The sequence below is a fragment of the Notolabrus celidotus genome, chromosome 5 (assembly GCF_009762535.1).
Source record: "Notolabrus celidotus isolate fNotCel1 chromosome 5, fNotCel1.pri, whole genome shotgun sequence".
In the NCBI taxonomy this organism is placed as follows: domain Eukaryota; kingdom Metazoa; phylum Chordata; class Actinopteri; order Labriformes; family Labridae; genus Notolabrus; species Notolabrus celidotus.
Window position 1 is genome coordinate 39,076,313 of NC_048276.1, and position 20,004 is coordinate 39,096,316.

Consider the following 20,004-nt stretch of genomic DNA (forward strand, 5'->3'; position numbering starts at 1 on the left):
TTCAAGTGTCCCTTATCCTCTCCTGTTAAAGGGAGTGCTCTGGAGTCATCAATAATTAAAATATAAACACAATTCAAAGAGCTATGCCTGCATCATTGTATACAGTTGAGGCCAAAATTATTAGCCCCCCCCTGTGAAATCAGATAAAACCCTTGATTTCTCCATGAAAATGACCATTAAAAACAAGTGTTTATAGTTCATGTGTTTCTAAAATAACAAAGTCAAAATGTTCACTAAGTTTGATTTGAATATTTTATTGATGCAATGATTTGACACAAGGAAAGGTAAAAATGACACGTCCAAAATGATTACCCCCCTGGACATTAGAAGTCAATGGTTCACCCGCTCTGAGCCATACCTGACAACAACCTCTTCAAATAGTTCTTCCAATGCAAATTGTTCCAGCTGGTCCAAAGTACAACGTTTCTGAGCATGGATGTTCACTTTGAGCACCCGCCACAGATTCTCCACAGGATTTAGATCTGGGCTCTGTACGGGCCACTCCAGGACCTTGGTTTAGGTGTCCTTTAAGAACTGTTGGACCAACTTTGACATATACTTTGGGTCATTGTGTTGTTGGAAGACCAAGCGCCAACCTAAGCCTAGACTAAGAGCAGAGTTCTTCATATTATCCCTCAAAATGTCAACATAACTTTCTTTTTTCATGATGCCATGCACCCAAGCAAGACTCCCTGTGCCTGGGGCTGCAAACCAGCCCCACAGTACCATGCTCCCTCCACCATGTTTAACTGTGATGCTCCCTCCACCATGTTTAACTGTGAGGACAGTGTTTTTAGGGGTGAAGGACTCTCCCTTTCTTCACCAAACGTAAACTACATCCATGTTCCCAAACAGTTCCGTCAGACCAAAAGATGGACTTCCAATGCTCATCTTTACCTTTACGGGCAAACCTCAGTCTGGCTCTGATGTGCCGCTCTTTGAGTAAAGGGGTTCTTCTGGGACGATGGTCCTGAAGCCCACTACGATGAAGATCCCTCACAACTGTGTTCCTTCAAACATCAACTCCAGAGGAGGTCAGGTCAGCAACAATCATCTTGGCAGATGTCCGGGGCTTCTTGCTGTCATCTTCAACTACTTTCCTCTCCAAAGTTCTTGAAATCTTGTGTTTTCTACCACGCCCAGGTTTGTTTCTAACAGAGTTTGTTTCCTTGTACTCTACAATGATTAGGGGTGGGAATTGATAAAATGTTATCAATGTCAATGCCATTTTCGATTCTGCTTATCAATCCAATTCCTTATCAATTCTCCTAACGATTCCTGAGTATTTTTTTTTGAGGGGGAAAAAAAAGTAGTTCTACACAGTCTTCAGCACCAAAAGGAAGCATTTAATTTTCTCCAAAATTATGTCTGCACAAGGCTGAACATGAACATATTCAACTTGAACATACTAAACAATAGGTTGACCTCATTCTCGGCCGCGTGAGTCCGGACATGGCCCCTCGAGCCTGGATGAAAAGACTTTGAATTTGGAGAGGAGAACTGCTTTCCCCCGGGGTCATCGTGGGGGTATGGGAGCGGCAGTAGCTCAGTCCATAGGGTCTTGGCTTGGGAACCGAAAGGTCGCCAGTTCGAGTCCCAGTATGGACGAAGTTTGGATTGGTGGCTGGAGAGGTGCTGGTTCACTTGCCTAGGCACTGCTGAGGTGCCCTTGAGCAAGGCACCGAACCCCCAACTGCTCTGGGTTGCTCTGCGCTGGTTGACGGCAGCATCCTCACTCTGACATCTCTCCCTAAGCATGTTCACTGCATGTGTGTGCATTTGTATGTATATACCATAAAAACTGTATGTGTAGCATGTCCAAAAATAGCATGAGTGTAAAAATTAAATTTCCCCCTTGGGGATCAATAAAGTACCTTTCTGTCTACTAGTCTTTCAATGAGAGGCACAGCTGCCTGTGGGAACACTGCAGCTGTTGGCTAGGAGGCTCAAAGCCCGCCTCTTTACATCACAACACATGCACGACAGATGCAATATGGCTGCCGCTGCCCATTGGCTTCAAAACAGTGTTCAGAAACAGATGGGTGACGTCACAGATACTACGTCCAGATTTTATACAGTCTATGGTCTTGCCACAACGATCAAACACTTCCGGCTTCTTCTTCTTCTTCTTCTGGGCTTTTTTGGTGGTTGGTTAAACAGCGTCTATCTGCAATACCACCACCTACTGATATGGAGGGTGAAATAAAACATTCATAATTTCTAAACTATATGTATACAAATAATGAAATAAAATATTAAATACAGTTTGTAAAATAAATAAATACTGATATATTCTTATTTTCCATCCATCCATCCATCTTCTTCCACTTATCCGGGTCCGGGGTCGCGGGGGCAGCAGCCTCAGCAGGGAAGCCCAGACACTCCTCTCCCCGGCCACTTCCACCAGCTCTTCTGGGAGGATACCGAGGCGCACCCAGGCCAGCTGAGAGACATAGTCTCGCCAGCGTGTCCTGGGCCTTCCCCGTGGCCTCCTCCCAGTCGGACATGCCCGAAACACCTCCCTAGGGAGACGTCCGGCATCTGGCTCCTCTCAATCCGGAGGAGCAGCGGCTCTACTTTGGATGTCTGAGCTCCTGACCCTCTCTCTAAGGCTGAGCCCAGCCACCCTGTGAAGAAAGCTCATTTCAGCTGCTTGTATTCGCAACCTTGTTCTTTCGGTCACTACCCACAGCTTGTGACCATAGGTGAGGGTCGGAACGTAGATTGACCGGTAAATTGAGAGCTTTGCCTTCTGGCTCAGCTCTCTCTTCACCACGACAGACCGGTACAGCGTCAGCATCACTGCAGACGCCGCCCCGATCCGTCTGTCAATCTCCCGCTCCCTTTTCCCCTCACTCTTGAACAAGACCCCGAGATACTTAAACTCCTCCGCCTGGGGCAAAGACTCCCCTCCGACCCGGAGAGGGCAAGCCACCCTTTTCCAACTGAACACCATGGCCTCAGAGTTAGAGGTGCTGATCCCCATCCCCGCTGCTTCACACTCAGCTGCAAACCGTCCCAGTGCGAGCTGGAGGTAACCGCTCGATGGAGCCAATAGGACCACATCATCTGCAAAGAGCAGAGATGGAATCCCAATGCCACCGAACCGGAAACCCTCCGCCACTTGGCTGCGCCTAGAAATTCTGTCCATAAAAGTTATGAACAGAACCGGTGACAAAGGGCAGCCCTGGCGGAGTCCAACCCCCACGAATTCGACTTACTGCCGGCAATGCGAACCAGACTCTGGCTCCGACAATACAGAGACTGAATGGCCCGTAGCAACAGGCCATCCACCCCATATTCCCGGGGCACCCCCCAAAGGATACCTCGGGGGACAAGGTCGTAAGCCTTCTCCAGGTCCACAAAGCATATGTGGACTGGTTGGGCAAACTCCCATGCCCCCTCCAGCACCCTCCCGAGGGTGTAGAGCTGGTCCAGTGTTCCACGGCCAGGACGAAAACCGCATTGTTCCTCCTGTATCCGAGGTTCAACCAACAGCTGGACTCTCCTCTCGAGTAGACTTTCCCAGGGAGGCTGAGGAGTGTGATCCCCCTATAGTTGGAACACACCCTCTGGTCCCCCTTCTTGAAAAGGGGAACCACCACACCCATCTGCCACTCCAGAGGCACCGTCCCCGATGTCCATGCAACATTGCAGAGGCGTGTCAACCAGGACCAAACCTGGGGTCCAAAAAGAATTCCACCACGGGCCGGACTTGGCCCGCAGGCCTTGAGTTTGACACATATGCAATAGGCTATTCACCAGCTAAGAGGGATTAAGCTTCTTTCAGAAAATAAACAGAAATATATATATATATATATATATATATATAATATGACTGAGTGGGTGACTGAGGCTAGCAACCTCAATCACAGCACTCACAAGAGGGCACCAACTATTGCTACGAAACAGATCAATGAGCAATACCCCCAGAGTCTCCCGAGGGGGGAAGGATAAGAGACTCAATGGGACGGACACAACGGTTACGGCTACGGAAAACACACGGATAACGAGACAGCTCACCCAAACCACACTCGCAAGGGAAGTGTTAGAATCAAAGTGCCATTGCGGAAGGTTTTCAAGAACGCAAGGGGCCTTAAGATACATCAATCCAGCACCAAATGTGGAAGAGGGGAGAAACAGATGCAGCGCATAGTGGAGACACAAAGTGAGACGCAGGAGGACTCCAGTCAGGAGGCAGCCCACAGTACTGGAGACCTCTCAGCACCTGTTTCATCCCAAAATCACAGGAGGAACTCTCCTAACACTACCTCATGCACCCAACCTACGGGAGAGAAAGTGAAATTGCCCCCAGCTAACAACAGCACATCATGGAACAAACTTGACGTGGACCTGGAAAAAGTTCTTGAGACTACGTTTGCAGGATCAGCTGAGAGGAAAATCGACTGTTTGACAACCATCATCTTCACCATGGCCAGAGAATGCTTCAGCACAGAAGAGAGGAAAGATAGCAGTGGAACCCCTGGCAAACAGCTGATTAGGAGGGCTAAAGAGATCTCGCATTTGAGACGAGAGATCAAGACTCTCAATAAGCAGTTCAAAAGAGCAAGCTCCAAGGAAAAGGAGGGCATAAAAGATCTGACCAGTGGACTCCGAGGGCAACTCTGCAGACTGAGAAGAGCAGAAAGGTCTCTGAAACTGAGGAAGGAAAAGGAGGTCAAGGGAGATCAGTTCATCAAAGACCCATACAGGTTCACCAAAACCCTGTTGGGCGAAGCAAGATCTGTGAAACCAGCTCTAAGGAAGTCGTGGAGGAGTTCCTCAAAGAGAGTCATAGTGACGCTTTCAGGAACCAAGCCTGGAGCACATACCCTAAGATCAGCAGAACAGAAACTTCTGAGGAAGAGCTTGATAACAGTGAATCAACATGGAGTGAAATCAAGGACATAGTGCAGAAAGCCTGATCAGCATCTGCCCCAGGACCAAGTGCTATACCTTACAAAGTATACAAGAGATGCCCAATGCTCCTCCGCAGGCTCTGGAAACTGTTGCGGAGGATATGGACAAAAGGCATCATTCCGTCGGCCAAGAGCAGAAGGGTGTTTTGTAACCAAGGAAATTGACTCCTCCGACATCAACCAGTTTCGAACCATTTCTCTCCTAAGTGTCGAATGCAAGATATTCTTTTCTGTCCTGGCAAAAAGGATGACCACGTACATGGGGAAGAACAGATATGTTGACACATCAGTCCAGAAAGGCAGCATCCCAGGCTTCTCTGGGTGCTTGGAACATACTGGAGTCCTCAATCAGCTGATCCGGGAGGCTAAGGAGAGCAAAGGAAACCGACAGTTGACTGGCTCGACTTGGCCAACGCAATCCCTCGCAACCTCATCATGTAGCTATGGAACACTACCATATACCCCACCACATTAGGGGAAGATCTCCAGCTACTTCGGAGGATTCAAGTTACGTTTCAAATCTGCCCATTTCACAACCCAGTGGCAGGACCTAGAAAAGGGAATTGTAACGGGCTGCATCATCTCCCCTGTCCTGTTTGTCATGGGAATGAACCTGCTCATAACAGCGGCAGGAAAGGAGTCCAGAGGGCCATTAATGGAGTCCGGCTGCCACTTGCATCCAATCAGAGGCTTTATGGATGACCTCACCATAACAACTTCAACCCATGTGCAAGCAAGAAGGATCCTGAAGGCACTCAGTGACGTTACGACCTGGGCTCGAATGCAGTTCAAGCCAAGGAAATCAAGGAGCATGGTGATCAGAAATGGAAGAGTGACAAGCAAGTTCCAGCTACAAGTTCAGGGGGAGGCTATACCATCAATTGAGGAAAACCCAATAAAGTGCCTAGGGAAGTGGTATGACGCATCTCACAGGAGCAACGTTTCCAGGACTGAGAAACAGGCAGACGAATGGCTGAGAAAGATCGAGAGGTCAGGATTACCAGGAAAGTACACGGCCTGGCTCTTCCAGCACGGTCTGCTACCAAGACTGATGTGGCTACTGACAATCTATGACGTGCCCATGACAGCGATGGAAGGAGTCGAGAAGCGAGTGAACAAACATCTTCGCAAGTGGCTCAGAATCCCGCCAAGCTTCACGTCAGTAGGGCTATACATCAGGTCTGGCCTGTTACAACTACCCCTATCAACAGTGGTTGAAGAGTTCAAGGTGGCTAAGTGCAGGGTCGCCATGATGTACCAAGATTCCAACGATGAAAAGGTCAAATGTGGGTGTCACAACGAGATCAGGATGCAAATGGGCAGCTGACAAATCAATGGCACAAGCAGTAAGTGCACTGAAGCTGAAGGACATCATCGGGAACCCATGCATAGGGAGGCAAGGACTCGGATCCACCCATTTCCAGCAGTGGGGTAAAGCAGACCCAAGGCAGCCAAGGTCCGGGACCTGGAAGAGGAGAGGAGGTCTAGGGCAGTGGAACTTGTATCACAAGGAGCCTGCACAAAATGGGACCTGGCAAAACGGAAGATCACTTGCCCTGAACGTTAGAGGCTCGAGCCCTTTTGCATCTCACTCCTGCTCCATGCAGTGTACGACACCCTTCCATCACCAACAAACCTCCACAGATGGGGATTGAGAGAGGACCCACTGTGCAGGCTATGTGGAGGGAGAGGAACCATTGCGCACGTACCACGTACTGGTGGGATGCAAGACTGCTCTTATCCAGGGAAGATACAGATGGCATCACGACAAGGTCCCCTGTGCACTGGCCGACATCTTGGAGCGGGAGAGACTGAGAAAGCAGCAGACCAACGAGAGACCTACACCATCCATGCAGTTCATCAGGGAAGGGCAGAAACCACCAGCCCCCAAGAAGACCAAGAAGGGCCTTTTCCAAGCAGCACAATCATGGAAGATGAGAGTGGACCTGGGAAGAAGACTAGTCTTCCCCCAGTTTGTTCAAACATCGCTGAGGCCCCGCTTGGTCTTATGGTCAGAGGAGTCAACAAAGATCATCCTGATCGAACTGACGGTCCCTTGGGAAGATGGTTGCGAGGAGGCGTGTGACAGGAAGGCCTCCAAGTACCAGGACCTTGTCCAGCAGTGCAGGAACAAGGGATGGCAGGCCTGCCTATTCCCAGTTGAGGTCGGGTGCAGGGGTTTCCCGGCACAGTCTGTGTGGAAGACACTTGCAGTGCTGGGAGTAGCAGGAAGGGATAGGAAGACAGCTGTCCATAGGTTGGGGGAGGCAGCGGAACAGAGCATCTTGTTGGCTCTGGAATAGGAGGGAGGAGTTGAGCTGGGGGCCAGGAGAAAATGGGCAGTAACTGGCCATCACTGCCGGACCCGCCAACTGGAGGGCGTTGTGGTTTAGGGTGGAAACGCCCAGTGAAGGTTGGACACCACCTGATGTGATCTTCTCCTGGCCAAAAGCGACAGTCATGCAGTCATGACTGAAGTATGTAGCATCATCAAAGATGTATTCAACTGTAATCTGGTGTTCTCTGAGGTTACAATCAAAATAAAACTCAGTCCCCTTGAACTCAGAATCATCTTTTAAATTAGCCAATATCTGCCAATTGTATGATATGCACCATGATCTGCACTAAGAAAGGTCATTAATGAAACATGTAGTTATAAATCTGGATGAAGAAGACACTTTTTCCTTTTGACAGCACAAAGTGTGTCCTTTATTGATTCTCCATTTCACAACAGATTAACAAAATATTAATATTCAGACCAGTTGTTGTCCGGGCACAGTATGCTAGCCACCTCTACCATACAGTCTTTCAAAAATTCCCCGTCAGTGAACGGCTTGCTCTGCTTCGCAAGCTTGTGGCTATTCTGCCTGGCAATTAAATTGGAAGATAATTTCACGGCTTTTTCTTCTCTCTCCCTCAATGACAAGTTTGAGGCATAGTTAGCATGCTTAGTTGAAAAGTGTCTCTTACTGTTGTATTCCTTGAACACTGTGATACTCTCTGGGCATATCAAGCAAACTGCCTTTGAACCGACACTTGTGACACAGTACTTATTTGTCCACTCTTGATTAAAAACGCTACATTCAGAGTCAACTTTCCTCTTTTTGGAAGTAGCATAATTAACATCATAAAGTATCATAAGTATTGGTAAATTCAGCAAGCCGAGCGCGTAGGAGGCTCAGAAAGTTACAGCGAACGTGAACTCAGAGACCGCGAGCGCGCAGAGAGTGACAGCGAGCGTGTACAGAGAGCCCGCGAGTGTGCAGAGAGTGGTCCTAATGAGCGCTGATAACAGATTTGCGCGCACAGATTTTGGCACTTTATTGACTCCATACCTTTCTGTGTGGAGTTTTCATGTTCTCTTTGTTCATGCATGGGTTCTCTTTGGGTACTCTGGCTTCCTCGCACAGTCCAAAAACATGCTCACCAGGTTCATTGGTCTCTCTAAATTGCCCGTAGGTGTGTGTGCAAGAATAGTTGTCTGCCTTCCGCCCAAAGTCAGCTCCCCGTAACCCTGAACGGGATAAGCGGTCAAGATAATGGATGGATTGGACTTACTTTAGTTTTGTTCAGTCAGAATGATTAATTAGTGTTTCATTAGTGGACCATTCAAAATTAAGTTGGACCCAAACATTGCACATAAAAAATGGTAACGTCAATACTTTATGTTCACTCAACATATTTACAATTGGTTGGTTCAACAAAATTGTGTCTCGCTTCATGTAAACATTTTAATTAGGTGGAAATTCTTTCCATCATTTTATACGTTCACCCAACAAATTATTTCTTTAAGTGTACCTGACTTCAGTGCCGAGATTAACAGAGAGTTGGAGTCCAATGTTTGGGTAATGGACATAGTTTAATCTAGTCCAGGGAACATATGTGTGCTTAAGCTAGCCACACAATTTTGATGTAAATATTATTTCTTTGTATAAGAGAGAGGGGTGAAATTCAATGCCAAAGAGGGTCTCGGTAAGACATTTTGATATTTAATATCAATATAATAATACGTTTTCATACTAAAACTTGTGTTTCATTACAAATATTGTTAAATATTGTTAATATGGTTAATTTGTTGCAGATTGTGAAAGTATTGACGGTTAATAATATTTCATATTGAGTGTTCTAAAAGGAAAACTGAGATTTATCGATACTCAATGTTTTCTCAGTGTAAAATTATCAAAATTGATCAGAATGAGTTGAATTTCGCGGGACATGTGTGGAATATGTTTCTAGCTCTGAAGAGATTTGAAAACAATGTTAGTTTTTGTTTAAAGAAATCAATTTATCCTAATTTAATATCAATCAAATTTTCAACAGTGACATGAACACTTTGCTAACTTTAAAGGGCCAACAGCCCTGTGAGAGATTGCATGATTTGTTCCTTTCTAAAAGTCATGTGCAGTCTTAATGTAGCCTTAAGTTGATTTAAATGATGTAGCATGTAACGTGACAGGATTACTTTTTGCAACGACTTTGCAGTTTTGAGAAATGAAATGTTTTCAGCAGCAAAAACAGGAAAAAAATACATTTCATGTGATGTGTTCCTGCACTAAACTCACTCATTCCTCCCTCATACAATGAGCATCATAAAATCAGTCATCCTGTCTTAATGTATGAAAGTTAACAGAATTACTGAACATTTGATATTATCATTAAAGTTGTGGTAGCACTATATCTGTTGTAACCTTTGTTGCAGAACAGTCAGTGTAGAAATGTTAGAATATGCCTGAAGGATGTATCACCAACATGATTTCCCAGCACACGTCAGCCTCCTGAAGAAGTGTTTAATGTGCAGACTGACTTTCTTCAAACTTTATCCTCCTCAGCTGCCCTCTTTCAGCGCTCATCTGCTTAGAGTCTTCCCACTCACGCCGCCTTCCCTGCCCACCTGGAGGAGGAAGAAGAGCTGGTTGTCATTAGACCTGATGACGTCCACAGGCTTCTAGAGGTCGAACCTCATGGAGGAGAGCCTGAGAGGGAACAAAGTCCCTCTTCTCCTGCTCTTCCGCCCGCTACTTCAGCTGCACCTCCAGCTGCACCTCCAACCGATGCCGAGTCTGAACCTTCAGATGACTTTTATCCTGCTTCTGAAGGTTCATATGATGCAAATTCTGAAGGTTCAGATGATGAGTCTGATCATTCCTTTTGGTATGTACAACTGATATCCTGAGATCCCTACAGAGTTTCATATAACTGGACCTTCATTCATGCTGAACCCGGCTGATCCTGCATTTTTCTCTCACCTCGAAAGAGTCACTGATATGCTGGATGCTGTGAAGGATCATGCATTTGCAGTGCAAGAGGATCCAAACAGCAGTTCCTGGGAGACGATAGAGGAGTTTGAGGTTGTGGGGGGTGTTGAGGATGAGAAAGAGCTCCCTGATCCTTCTGACCCTCTCAATGATCCTGCTTCCCCTTACTTTGGCGTGGACCCTTGAGTCGTCACTCCTTTCCGGGACAGTCTGTTAAACATGCACAGGCATTGCTACCCTCCATCAGAGGAGGACTTCTTTCTCTGAAGCAAGGAAGGAGATCCCACCTGAGATTGAGCATCCTTTTAAGAGCATGGAGTCCTCTAGCGGCTCTGAGGAGTACGAGGACTCTTCCACTTACTCTGACTCCTGGGAGGAGATCGAGCATCCTTTTGAGAGCATGGAATCCTCCAGCAGCTCTAAAGAGTACGAGGACCAGGTGTTTTCCTCATCTGAAGGCTCCAGCAGCTCCAGAAGACGGGGCAGGGAAGACAGTGATGATGAGGGAGACGGGCCAGCTTCCAAGAGGCACAGGTGGTTCCATGAGAATGACTCAGACTGACTCTTAAAGAGAAAAGCTGAGAGTTCTCATGGGGTCATAATCCACATCTGGGGTCAGGATGGATGCTGCGACTACACCTCTTGGAGGATCAGTAGTTCCCACTGGCAGACCTGAACTTTAGTTACAGCAGGGACTTTAAAGAGACTCTTTTCTAAATCCTAAGACTTGCCTTTGCATCTGAAAGGGCAAGCAAAGCCCCAGGTGGCCTTTGTGTCTGGCAGGGCTGTCACGTCCCTGGTAGTGTCTTGCACCAGGGCTTTTCTGGACAAACTTTGACTTATGCATGATGGATCGACTCTTGGATGGATCGATTCTTGGATCCTGGGGTCGTCTCTGTGTCTGGCGGGATCGGTGATGCCTCGGGTAGAGCCTTGCGTCTGGCAGGGCTGTCGACACTTTTCTTTGATCGTGAGCGTCGGTCTTTGCGTCTGGCAGGACAGACAAGGCCTCATGTAGCTCTTGCGTCTGGCAGGGCAGTTGACACCTTGTGCAAGAAGACAGAGGAAGACTACTTGACACTGGCAGACAGGACCCTCCAATAAACAGATGAAGAGGACTCATTGAAGATGGACAGGATGCTTCATCATGGAGACAGACAGGACACTCGGACACAAGCATAGACTTGATTCATTGGTATGGATGTGGACAGGACCCTTTGACAGGAAGACGGACGGGACCAACGTGAAGATGGACTTCAGGATGAAGATGGACAGAAACCTTAAACAAGAAGACGGAGAGGAGAGAACCCTTGGACATGAAGACTGACGGACCATCTGATGTGGGGACAGAGACAACCTTTCCTGATAGGGATGGACTCGGAATTCGGGACAGATGATGAAGACGGCAGAATAAAACAAAAAAGAGATTTACTAAGGACCAATGTCCAATGAACCAAAGACGAAGAGCCGAGCAGCACAGCGTCCTGGAACAGCAGCTTGGACCATGTGCAGCTTTAAAACCTGGAAAACAACCCAGAGAAGAGCAACAGAGGACATCTTGATCCAGCTCCTTCTTTACGCTCACGTGGACAGAACAGGTATAACCTTTGAACTCTTTCATTCAAGCACGATGGATCAACTTTTCTTTGATCGTGAGGGTCCGTCTTTGCATCTGGCACAGACTGTATAAAATATGGACGTAGTATCCGTGACGTCACCCATCTGTTCCTGAGCGCTGTTTGTAAGCCAATTGACGGTGGCAGCCATATTGGAAATGCGGAACTCAACCAGGCAGAGTGTGACGTAAAGGGGCGGAGTTTGAGCCTCCTAGCCAACAGCTTTGTGTTCCCGTCCGGGCGTCAAGGCAGTCACGTCCTTATTTGGGAAAAAACAGGTAATCTTAATATCTTCTGAATCGTCGTGTTAGAAAAAAAAAAAGCTTCATAGGGCCAAGCCGTTTTTTGAACCAAGCTGTAAACATGTTTATTAATGCTGCAAAGATCCTCCTTTTCCCATTCATGTCTATGTGGTTTCCGGTGTTTCTAAACCATGGAATAAAAACTGTCAATACTGGCAGCACAGTCAGGGAGCAAGATTTACAGGTAGCAATCTAACAATCATTACACTACAGTCTAAACAATGTGAGTTAGTTGTAAACTGCTGATATTGTTATTGTAGTAGCCCAGCCACCTAGCTTATATCCCCTTCTTTTTCCATCGGCTGTATAGCGGTGATGTTACGGACTCAGCAGTTGCTACCTTCTCCAGGGTAGAGCCAGACCTAGTAGTTGACCAGCAGCCCCTCTCCTCACTCGCGCTGGACACTTGAAATGAAGGCAGCAGGTCTCCTCCTCACGCTGCAGGTGACACTTAGACCACGGCGGACGAAAACCCTTCTCTGGACGGTTTTCAGACTGATCGGGTCAATTTTTCTGAAAACATCCAGGACGCCAACATTAAAAGATACATCCTTAAGATGGGCCCATGCAGACCCAAAGGTCCATTTCCCACTGATAAAGACAATCTGTGTTTTTCTGATACCTATTACACCTCTACCACTAAAGTTGGGATGAAGCTTCCCCGCAGCTGGATGTGCTATTCCCCCAAATTAGACTGCTGTTACTGTGAGCCTCGCAGGCTTTTTGCCAACTGAAATGCCCCTTACTACAATAACGCATGGGTCAACGGAATTAGAGACTGGAAACATCTTTCTGCCAAAATTGAGAAGCATGAATCCACGCAAATACAACTTGGTGAATGCATAGTATACGAGCAGTGTGAAAGATAATTCTGGCATGCTGTGTTCATTAAAATAAATGAATGACCATTAGGCGACGGTAGAATATCATCACTTTATCCCTCATTTAGGGAACATTTTCCTGATATGCAGGTGTCTCCAATAATCGCAGGCTTTCTCTAATCCTGAGCTGTCAGATCAGGTGGTCCTTGTCCTCCAGTTTCCTTCCTTCTTTTCTGTTCAGCTAGATTTTCTTCATGTGTCCACTTTAATATCAAACCATTTTTTCTTAACCTGAGCCACAGTGGGAACCTCAAGACACACAGCATTAACATCCTCAGTAAGAAACCCCAGCTTCATTTTTTTTGTCATGGTGACTCCTGCTGACATGCTTCGGGGAAGTGCTGGTTGTCTTGCCTCAACCTCCACAACAATCACCTCTACCCCTCTTGACTTAATGCACCAAACAGATGTCCTTATATGGATGAATTGGGGCGTGGTAGAATGCTGATTGCCGGTTGCAGGCACATGCCTGTCAATTTAGAATTATTCTGATTCACTAATATATGCAAAGTGGTCAGAACAAAACTGGCTGGTACGCACGCGTCATTAGTGAATGATCACTAAAACAAAATAACTGCTTACGCAAATCACCGTCGGATTCATGACACATGCGTACCAGACAATTATGTCTGACCCCCTTGCGTATATTAGTGAATCAGAATAGCTGACTGGTTGAGTTCAGAATTACTAATATGGCTGCCGCCGACAATTGGTTTCAAAACAGCGCTCAGGAACAGATGGGTGACGTCGCGAATACTATTTCCATTATTTATACAGTCTATGATCTAGACCACTCTATGTCAAATTATGAACAGAGACCCAACACCAAGACAGGTTAAGACTCAGTCTTACCCCTCCTTAACCCACCATGAGCATTGCACCTCACAGTATTTAGCTAGTTACAGGGTGAAAGTGATGATATTCAACCACCAATGATAGTCAATATTTGCAATTGGCTGTTTTTGTAATGAACAAGTGCAAATCAATCAGAATAAGACATGCCTTGGCAGTCGGAATAGGCTGATGAGCCATTCGTCACACTCCTCCAACATATTCTGATGGTCTCTGAAGATGCACTCGCTTCTTAAAGCTAAGGTTGGTAGTCTTGGAAAACTAGTATGAATTTGAATGTAGCATTTCCTCAGGACTCCGTCTAACCCCTCCCCCCCTCCCTCGGAGCTCCTCCAAAACAACGCCCCCCCCGCTCACATGCACGAGCGCCGCTGATTTGCAACCATATGATGGTGACTGATTCCAAACTGGTCCTCACCAAAACATTCTCATAGAGAAAGTTAAAAACACAAATAAACATGGCTGCTGTTAGTACTCACAACTGTCATGCTAACATTATCCAGTTGTACTGGTGATACGATATCAGGAGAAAAGTTATAACACATATATAATACTGTAACAGCTCTACTGTTTGTTCAACGTGTACAGTGTAGATGTTCTTAATTCCTATAGTGTTGACAATCAGTGAAGGCATCAGGAGAGGTGTAGAGTGTGCAAGTGGGAGAGAGGAGAGACAAGAGGAGAAGTTCTTCATTCTTTTAAACATTGATTCTCTCTGTTTGAGTCTCCTTGTCTCGAGGATGCAGCTTGGCTACCAGGCATTCTTGAATGGTGCTCAAATCATTAATGGGAGCATTGATCATTGGATAAAACCTGATTGTTGTAAGGCATCGAGGAGAGAAGGTAGTGAAGGGCACCCATCCTGACAAACCAGGGATGTGCTGGTCCCTGGAGTTTGTTTTACGAGCAATGACCCAAAGGAGATCACTACATGAAGATTTTGGTTGACTATCGGAGAATTAATCATTTGAGTTGGGTGACCCCAAGTTAGCAGGTTCAGATTGTTTCCACTTGTAGTAGCTAGGTAACTCCTGTGCAGGACTTTTAAATCAATCAATCAATCAATCAATCAATCAATCAATCAATCAATCAATCAATCAATCTTTATTTGTATAGCGCTAAATCACAACAAACGTTATCTCAAGACTCTTTTACAAACATAGCAGGTCTAGACCACTCTATGTCAAATTATGAACAGAGACCCAACACCAAGACAGGATAAGACTCAGTCTGACCCCACCTTAATCCACCATGAGCATTGCACCTCACAGTATTTAGCTAGTTACAGTGGAGAGGACAAACTTCCTTTTAACAGGCAGAAACTTCGAGCAGAACCAGACTCATGTTAGACAGACATCATGCCTCGACCGAGTTGGGTCTGGAAAGACAGATAGAGGGGAGTAAGAGAGAGAGGTGATAGTGATGATACGAGTCGTAGAAGCTGTTGCTGCTGGAGTCCAGTATGTCCGTATCAGCTGTAGGGCTGGGTACCGAACTTCGGTTCTTTTTTGGCACCGACCGAAATGCTTCGGTACCTCAGGGTATCGAAACATGACTTGTTTTTCGGTACCAGGTTTCGGTACCTAAAGAGTTAATCACAGGATCAAGATCTGATAATGCTGCCGGTGATTGGCTGTAACGTTACACGTGGTTGAGGCATGCAGGGAATGCGTATTTGGTTACGCCCACAGACAGGGTTCACGTCATGTGTATCTGTGTTGTGAACTACAGCGTGTAACGAAAATGCCGAGATCAAAAGCGTGGCTCCATTTCATCAAAATTGATGCAAATGCTGCACGATGCAATATCTGCAAAAAGGACATCGCTGCTAAGGCCGGCAACACGACCAATTTGCTGAAACATCTGATGGTGCACGGGATAAATTTAAGAGCAGAAAGTTGCTCCGTGTTTGACAAGAGCGGACCGCATCCCTCATCCTCTGTGGACGTTGCAGAGCCAAAGTGGCCACCTTCGACGTCATCTGCACCACCGGACCCCGCTTCATCAGGGATTTCAAAAGGTAATTTTACGTTTAGCAAAATTCGGCTAACTTTATGTTTGTTTACTTAAGTTAACGTTACTGCAACTTAATAGATGCACCGCGGTGACTTAACATGTGAACCATATATCGTTAACTGAAGGTATTATTGTGTAGCTTAGCTTTAGTTTATGGCTATATAGCTAGCTACATCGAAAGCTAACTAATGAATGACTGTAACTGATATTAGCGTGTTAAAATGTGGTTATCTATTGGGTCGGCTGGTTAAACAGCTCATCTAACTTTCACTGTTATGTTTATCTTCTCCTCACAGTAGCCCCTGATCATGTCCACCTTGATCAGAGGACGACACGGGCAGTCAGCGTGAATCCCTTCACACTGGCAGAAAAAGGAAAAATGACTAAAGAAAAGCAAGTTGAGTGCCACAGGGCAGTCACAAACTTTGTTGTCAAAGGTTTGCTGCCTTTTTCCACAGTGGAGGCTCCATGGTGGAGGTAAGTAAGCTGTAAAGGGTATTGTTGACCAGTTTAGCCAAGGTTATCTCTCAGCTTAGATATGTGTTTTGACTTTTACAGTAAGTAATATTAATACAACCATGCTATTGTTGATGTTTTGTGTTCCAATGTCAATTAGGGAGATGATAAGAGCCCTAAACCCCAGATATCAGCCCCCCAGCAGAGACATGCTGTCAAATACACTCATACCTGCATGGTATGCAGTAGAGAAGGGAAATGTCAAGAGAGAATTGCAAGACGTCAGGGATGTGGCTGTGACTGCGGATGGCTGGACCAGTGTGGCACAGGACCACTACCTGACTGTTTCAGTCCACTATGTGAGAGAGGGTGCCATGAAGGAGAAAATCCTGCATACCAGGGCAGTCTACACATCACAGACAGGGCCTGTAATAGCTGAGGAGATAGGGGATATTCTTGATGAATTCAAGATAAAGGAAAAAGTTGTTGCCATTACCGTAGACAATGCAGCTAATATGGATGTAGCAGTGAAAAAGATGAGCATTAGAAAAATTGGCTGCTTTGCTCATACTCTAAACATTGCTGCTCAAAAGTTGTACACTATACCTACAGTCTCAAGGTGGGCAGGAAGAATCAGAGCTATGGTGGTGTGGTTAAAGAGGTCTAGCTTGGCTAAACCTGTCCTAAAAGAGAAGCAGCGTCTTCTTGGTAAGTGGAAATCAAAATAGACTAAACTTAGAGCAAAATTTCCATGGCTAAATCAGTTATTGAACTATTACTACAAATACACAACCAGTTTGACAACCACACACACACTGTCTCTCTCTAGGTCTTCCAGAACATGCTGTCATTCTGGATGTGAAGAACAGGTGGAACAGCCTGTTCCTGATGGTGGAGCGATTTCTGGAGCAGTTCCCTGCCATCCAGGCAGCCTCCATGGACCCTCGGTTAAAAAAATCAATGGAGAAAGACAGGTATTGTAGATAAGGATGGACATTGATATTACCTTATTCCATTATCAATGTGAACTAATGTGCTCAAAAGGCTGTAGCCTAGCTAATAAAACATATAAAATGTGTATATTTTTTCAGACTGGAGAGGCTTTCTGATGAGGATTACAGAAAAGCAGAACAGTTTGTCGGAGTTATGAAGATCCTCTATACTTCAACCATCTGCATCTCCAGTGAAAGGAGTCCAACTCTGGGTCAGATTCTACCCATCTTGGGGAAACTCCAGCACCACTTCACAGTTACTGATGAGGACTCCTCCTTTATACAGTCCATAAAGGAAACGATCTGGGATAACCTCTCAAAAAGATATCAAGTGTGTAGCATAATCCCAATTTCTCAGTTGTTTTCATTAGGTATACTCCGAGACATGACTACTATACCATGTTTTTGTCATGCAGGATGAGAGCATCAGGCAGTTCTTGGAGGAGGGCACAGCCTTAGACCCAAGATTCAAGATGAAAGTGGCCGATGGAGTGTGGACCAGACTAGAGGAGGAGCTGATGAGTAGGATCTCACAAAAGGTGTTTATTGTTATTGGTAATATTTTTTTTCCTCTTCCATTGTAGATCAGTGTATATGACTCCCATAATCTATTGAATACAGAATAAAGGTGTAATGACCCAGGCCCAGCAGATGGAGCAGAACCTTGAAGAGACTGCTGGTGACCATGTTGACGACTTGTCTGATGAAGACTGTACAGCTGCAGGAGCAACAATGGTAAAAATATATAAAGATATCCTGTTTTTTCCCCCTATTTCATTTTCAGAAGAAAATTTACCTGTTGGCACTAACCTTGATTGTCTTTTTTCTCTCTTTTTTTTCCTTGTCATTTTTGTTTCCAGAAGAAGCCAAAGCTCTCTGCCCTTGAGGAGCTGTTTGCTGACGAGGACATGGCAGTTGAAATAAGACAAGAGAACACTCTCAGCACTGCAGAGAAGGTTCAGGGGGAGATACAGGAGTACAGAGGTCTGCCATCTACCCTAACCTCAGTGAATCCAGTAACCTGGTGGTGGAATGTGAGGGACACTCTGCCAATGCTATCAAACTTGGCAACCAGGTATCTCTGTGTGCAAGCATCATCCACACCCTCAGAGCGTACATTTTCTACTGCTGGGGACACCATCAGCCAGGAGCGGGCTTGTCTGTTACCTGAGAAAGCAGACATGTTGATTTTCCTTAAGAAAAACTGCTAAGTGAAGCCTTAGTATGCAGCAGTGAGCAATAGACTGACTTGTTTGCAACTGTTTTTTTGTTCTGTTGCACTGAAAATTATTTATTATTTATATTTTATGTTAAAAAACTGCTTTGAGTTGAACAATAACAAAGCTGAAAAATAAAACGCAATATTTGTTGATAATGTGTAGTGTGTTTTTCTTTTTGTTACAATTAATTTTATAGAGTTGGTATCGAAAAAAGTATCGTTAAGGAACCGGTATCGAAATGAAGGTATCGGTATCGGTACCGGTATCGAAAATTTTTGAACGATACCCAGCCCTAATCAGCTGGAGTCTGGAAAGTCCACAGCAGGAGGAGCTCAGGGACTCCAGAAAGGTCTATGGTTAGGAACTTTAATGGGACTAACTCAGGGAGAGTTAAAGTAAGTGATGGGGGGGTTGGGGGGAAGGGGGTGAGCTAGGATCCCAGTGTGTCAGTGCGCCAGTTCCCCCGGCAGTCTAAGCCTATAGCAGCATTACTAAGAGCTGGTCCAAGCCTGATCCAGCTCTAACTATAAGCTTTATCAAAAAGGAAAGTTTTAAGTCTACTCTTAAAAGTGGAGAGGGTGTCTGCCTCCCGGACCCTGACTGGTAGATGATTCCAAAGGAGAGGGGCCTGATAACTGAAGGTTCTACCTTCCATACTACTTTTAGAGATTTTAGGTACAACTAGCAAGCCTGCATGTTGGGAGTGTAGAGTTCTAGAGGGGTAATAGGGCACTATGAGCTCTTTAAGATACGAGGGTGCCTGATTTTTAAGGGCTTTGTAGGTTAAAAGAAGGATTTTAAATTCTAGTCTATATTTTATTGGGAGTCAGTGTAGAGAAGCTAACACTGGAGAAATGTGCTCCCTCTTCCTAGTTTTAGTCAATACTCGAGCTGCAGCGTTTTGAACTAGCTGAAGAATCTTTAGAGACTTATTGGGGCAGCCTGATAAGAGGGAGTTACAGTAATCTAACCTGGAGGTAACAAATGCATGGACTAGTTTTTCTGCGTCGCTCTGAAATAGGAAGTGTCTAATTTTAGAAATATTGCGCAAGTGAAAATAGGCTGACCTTGAGATTTGCTGAATTTGGGAGTTAAGGGATAAATCTTGATCAAATAGGACTCCTAGATTCCTAGCCGAGGTGCTGGATGCCAGACTAATGCCGTCTAAGGTACTTATATTATTAGAAAAAGTCTCTCTGAGGTGTTTGGGGCCAATAACAGTCACTTCAGGTTTTTCTGAGTTTAGCAGTAAGACATTTCTGGTCATCCAGGTCTTTATGTCTTTAAGACAAGCTTCTAATTTAGATAACTGATTGGTTTCTTCTGGCTTCACTGATAGATAGAGCTGAGTGTCATCAGCATAACAATGAAAACTAATTCAGTGCTTCCTCATGATGTTACCTAGAGGAAGCATATATAAGGTGAAAAGAATTGGTCCTAGCACTGATCCTTGTGGAACTCCCTGACTAACCCTGGTCTGCACTGAGGACTTTTC

The 20,004-nt window shown here is 45.6% G+C and overlaps 2 protein-coding genes across 2 annotated transcripts; both read left to right on the forward strand.

Moving 5' to 3' along the window:
- Window positions 1-4,143: 4,143 nt before the first annotated feature.
- Window positions 4,144-7,222, forward strand: LOC117812752. The gene is given in 7 exon segments (XM_034683665.1): window positions 4,144-4,712; window positions 4,757-5,047; window positions 5,049-5,302; window positions 5,305-5,352; window positions 5,355-5,426; window positions 5,546-6,205; window positions 6,594-7,222. Coding segments are annotated over 7 exon segments (2,523 nt in total).
- Window positions 7,223-15,562: 8,340 nt separating this feature from the next.
- Window positions 15,563-18,627, forward strand: LOC117812359 (zinc finger BED domain-containing protein 1-like). The gene is made up of 8 exons (XM_034683060.1): window positions 15,563-15,845; window positions 16,138-16,318; window positions 16,458-17,005; window positions 17,127-17,271; window positions 17,389-17,620; window positions 17,706-17,828; window positions 17,911-18,024; window positions 18,150-18,627. The coding sequence occupies exons 1-8, from the start codon at window positions 15,569-15,571 to the stop codon at window positions 18,498-18,500; spliced, it is 1,971 nt and encodes a 656-aa protein (XP_034538951.1). The 5' UTR covers window positions 15,563-15,568; the 3' UTR covers window positions 18,501-18,627.
- The last annotated feature ends 1,377 nt before the right edge of the window (window positions 18,628-20,004 follow it).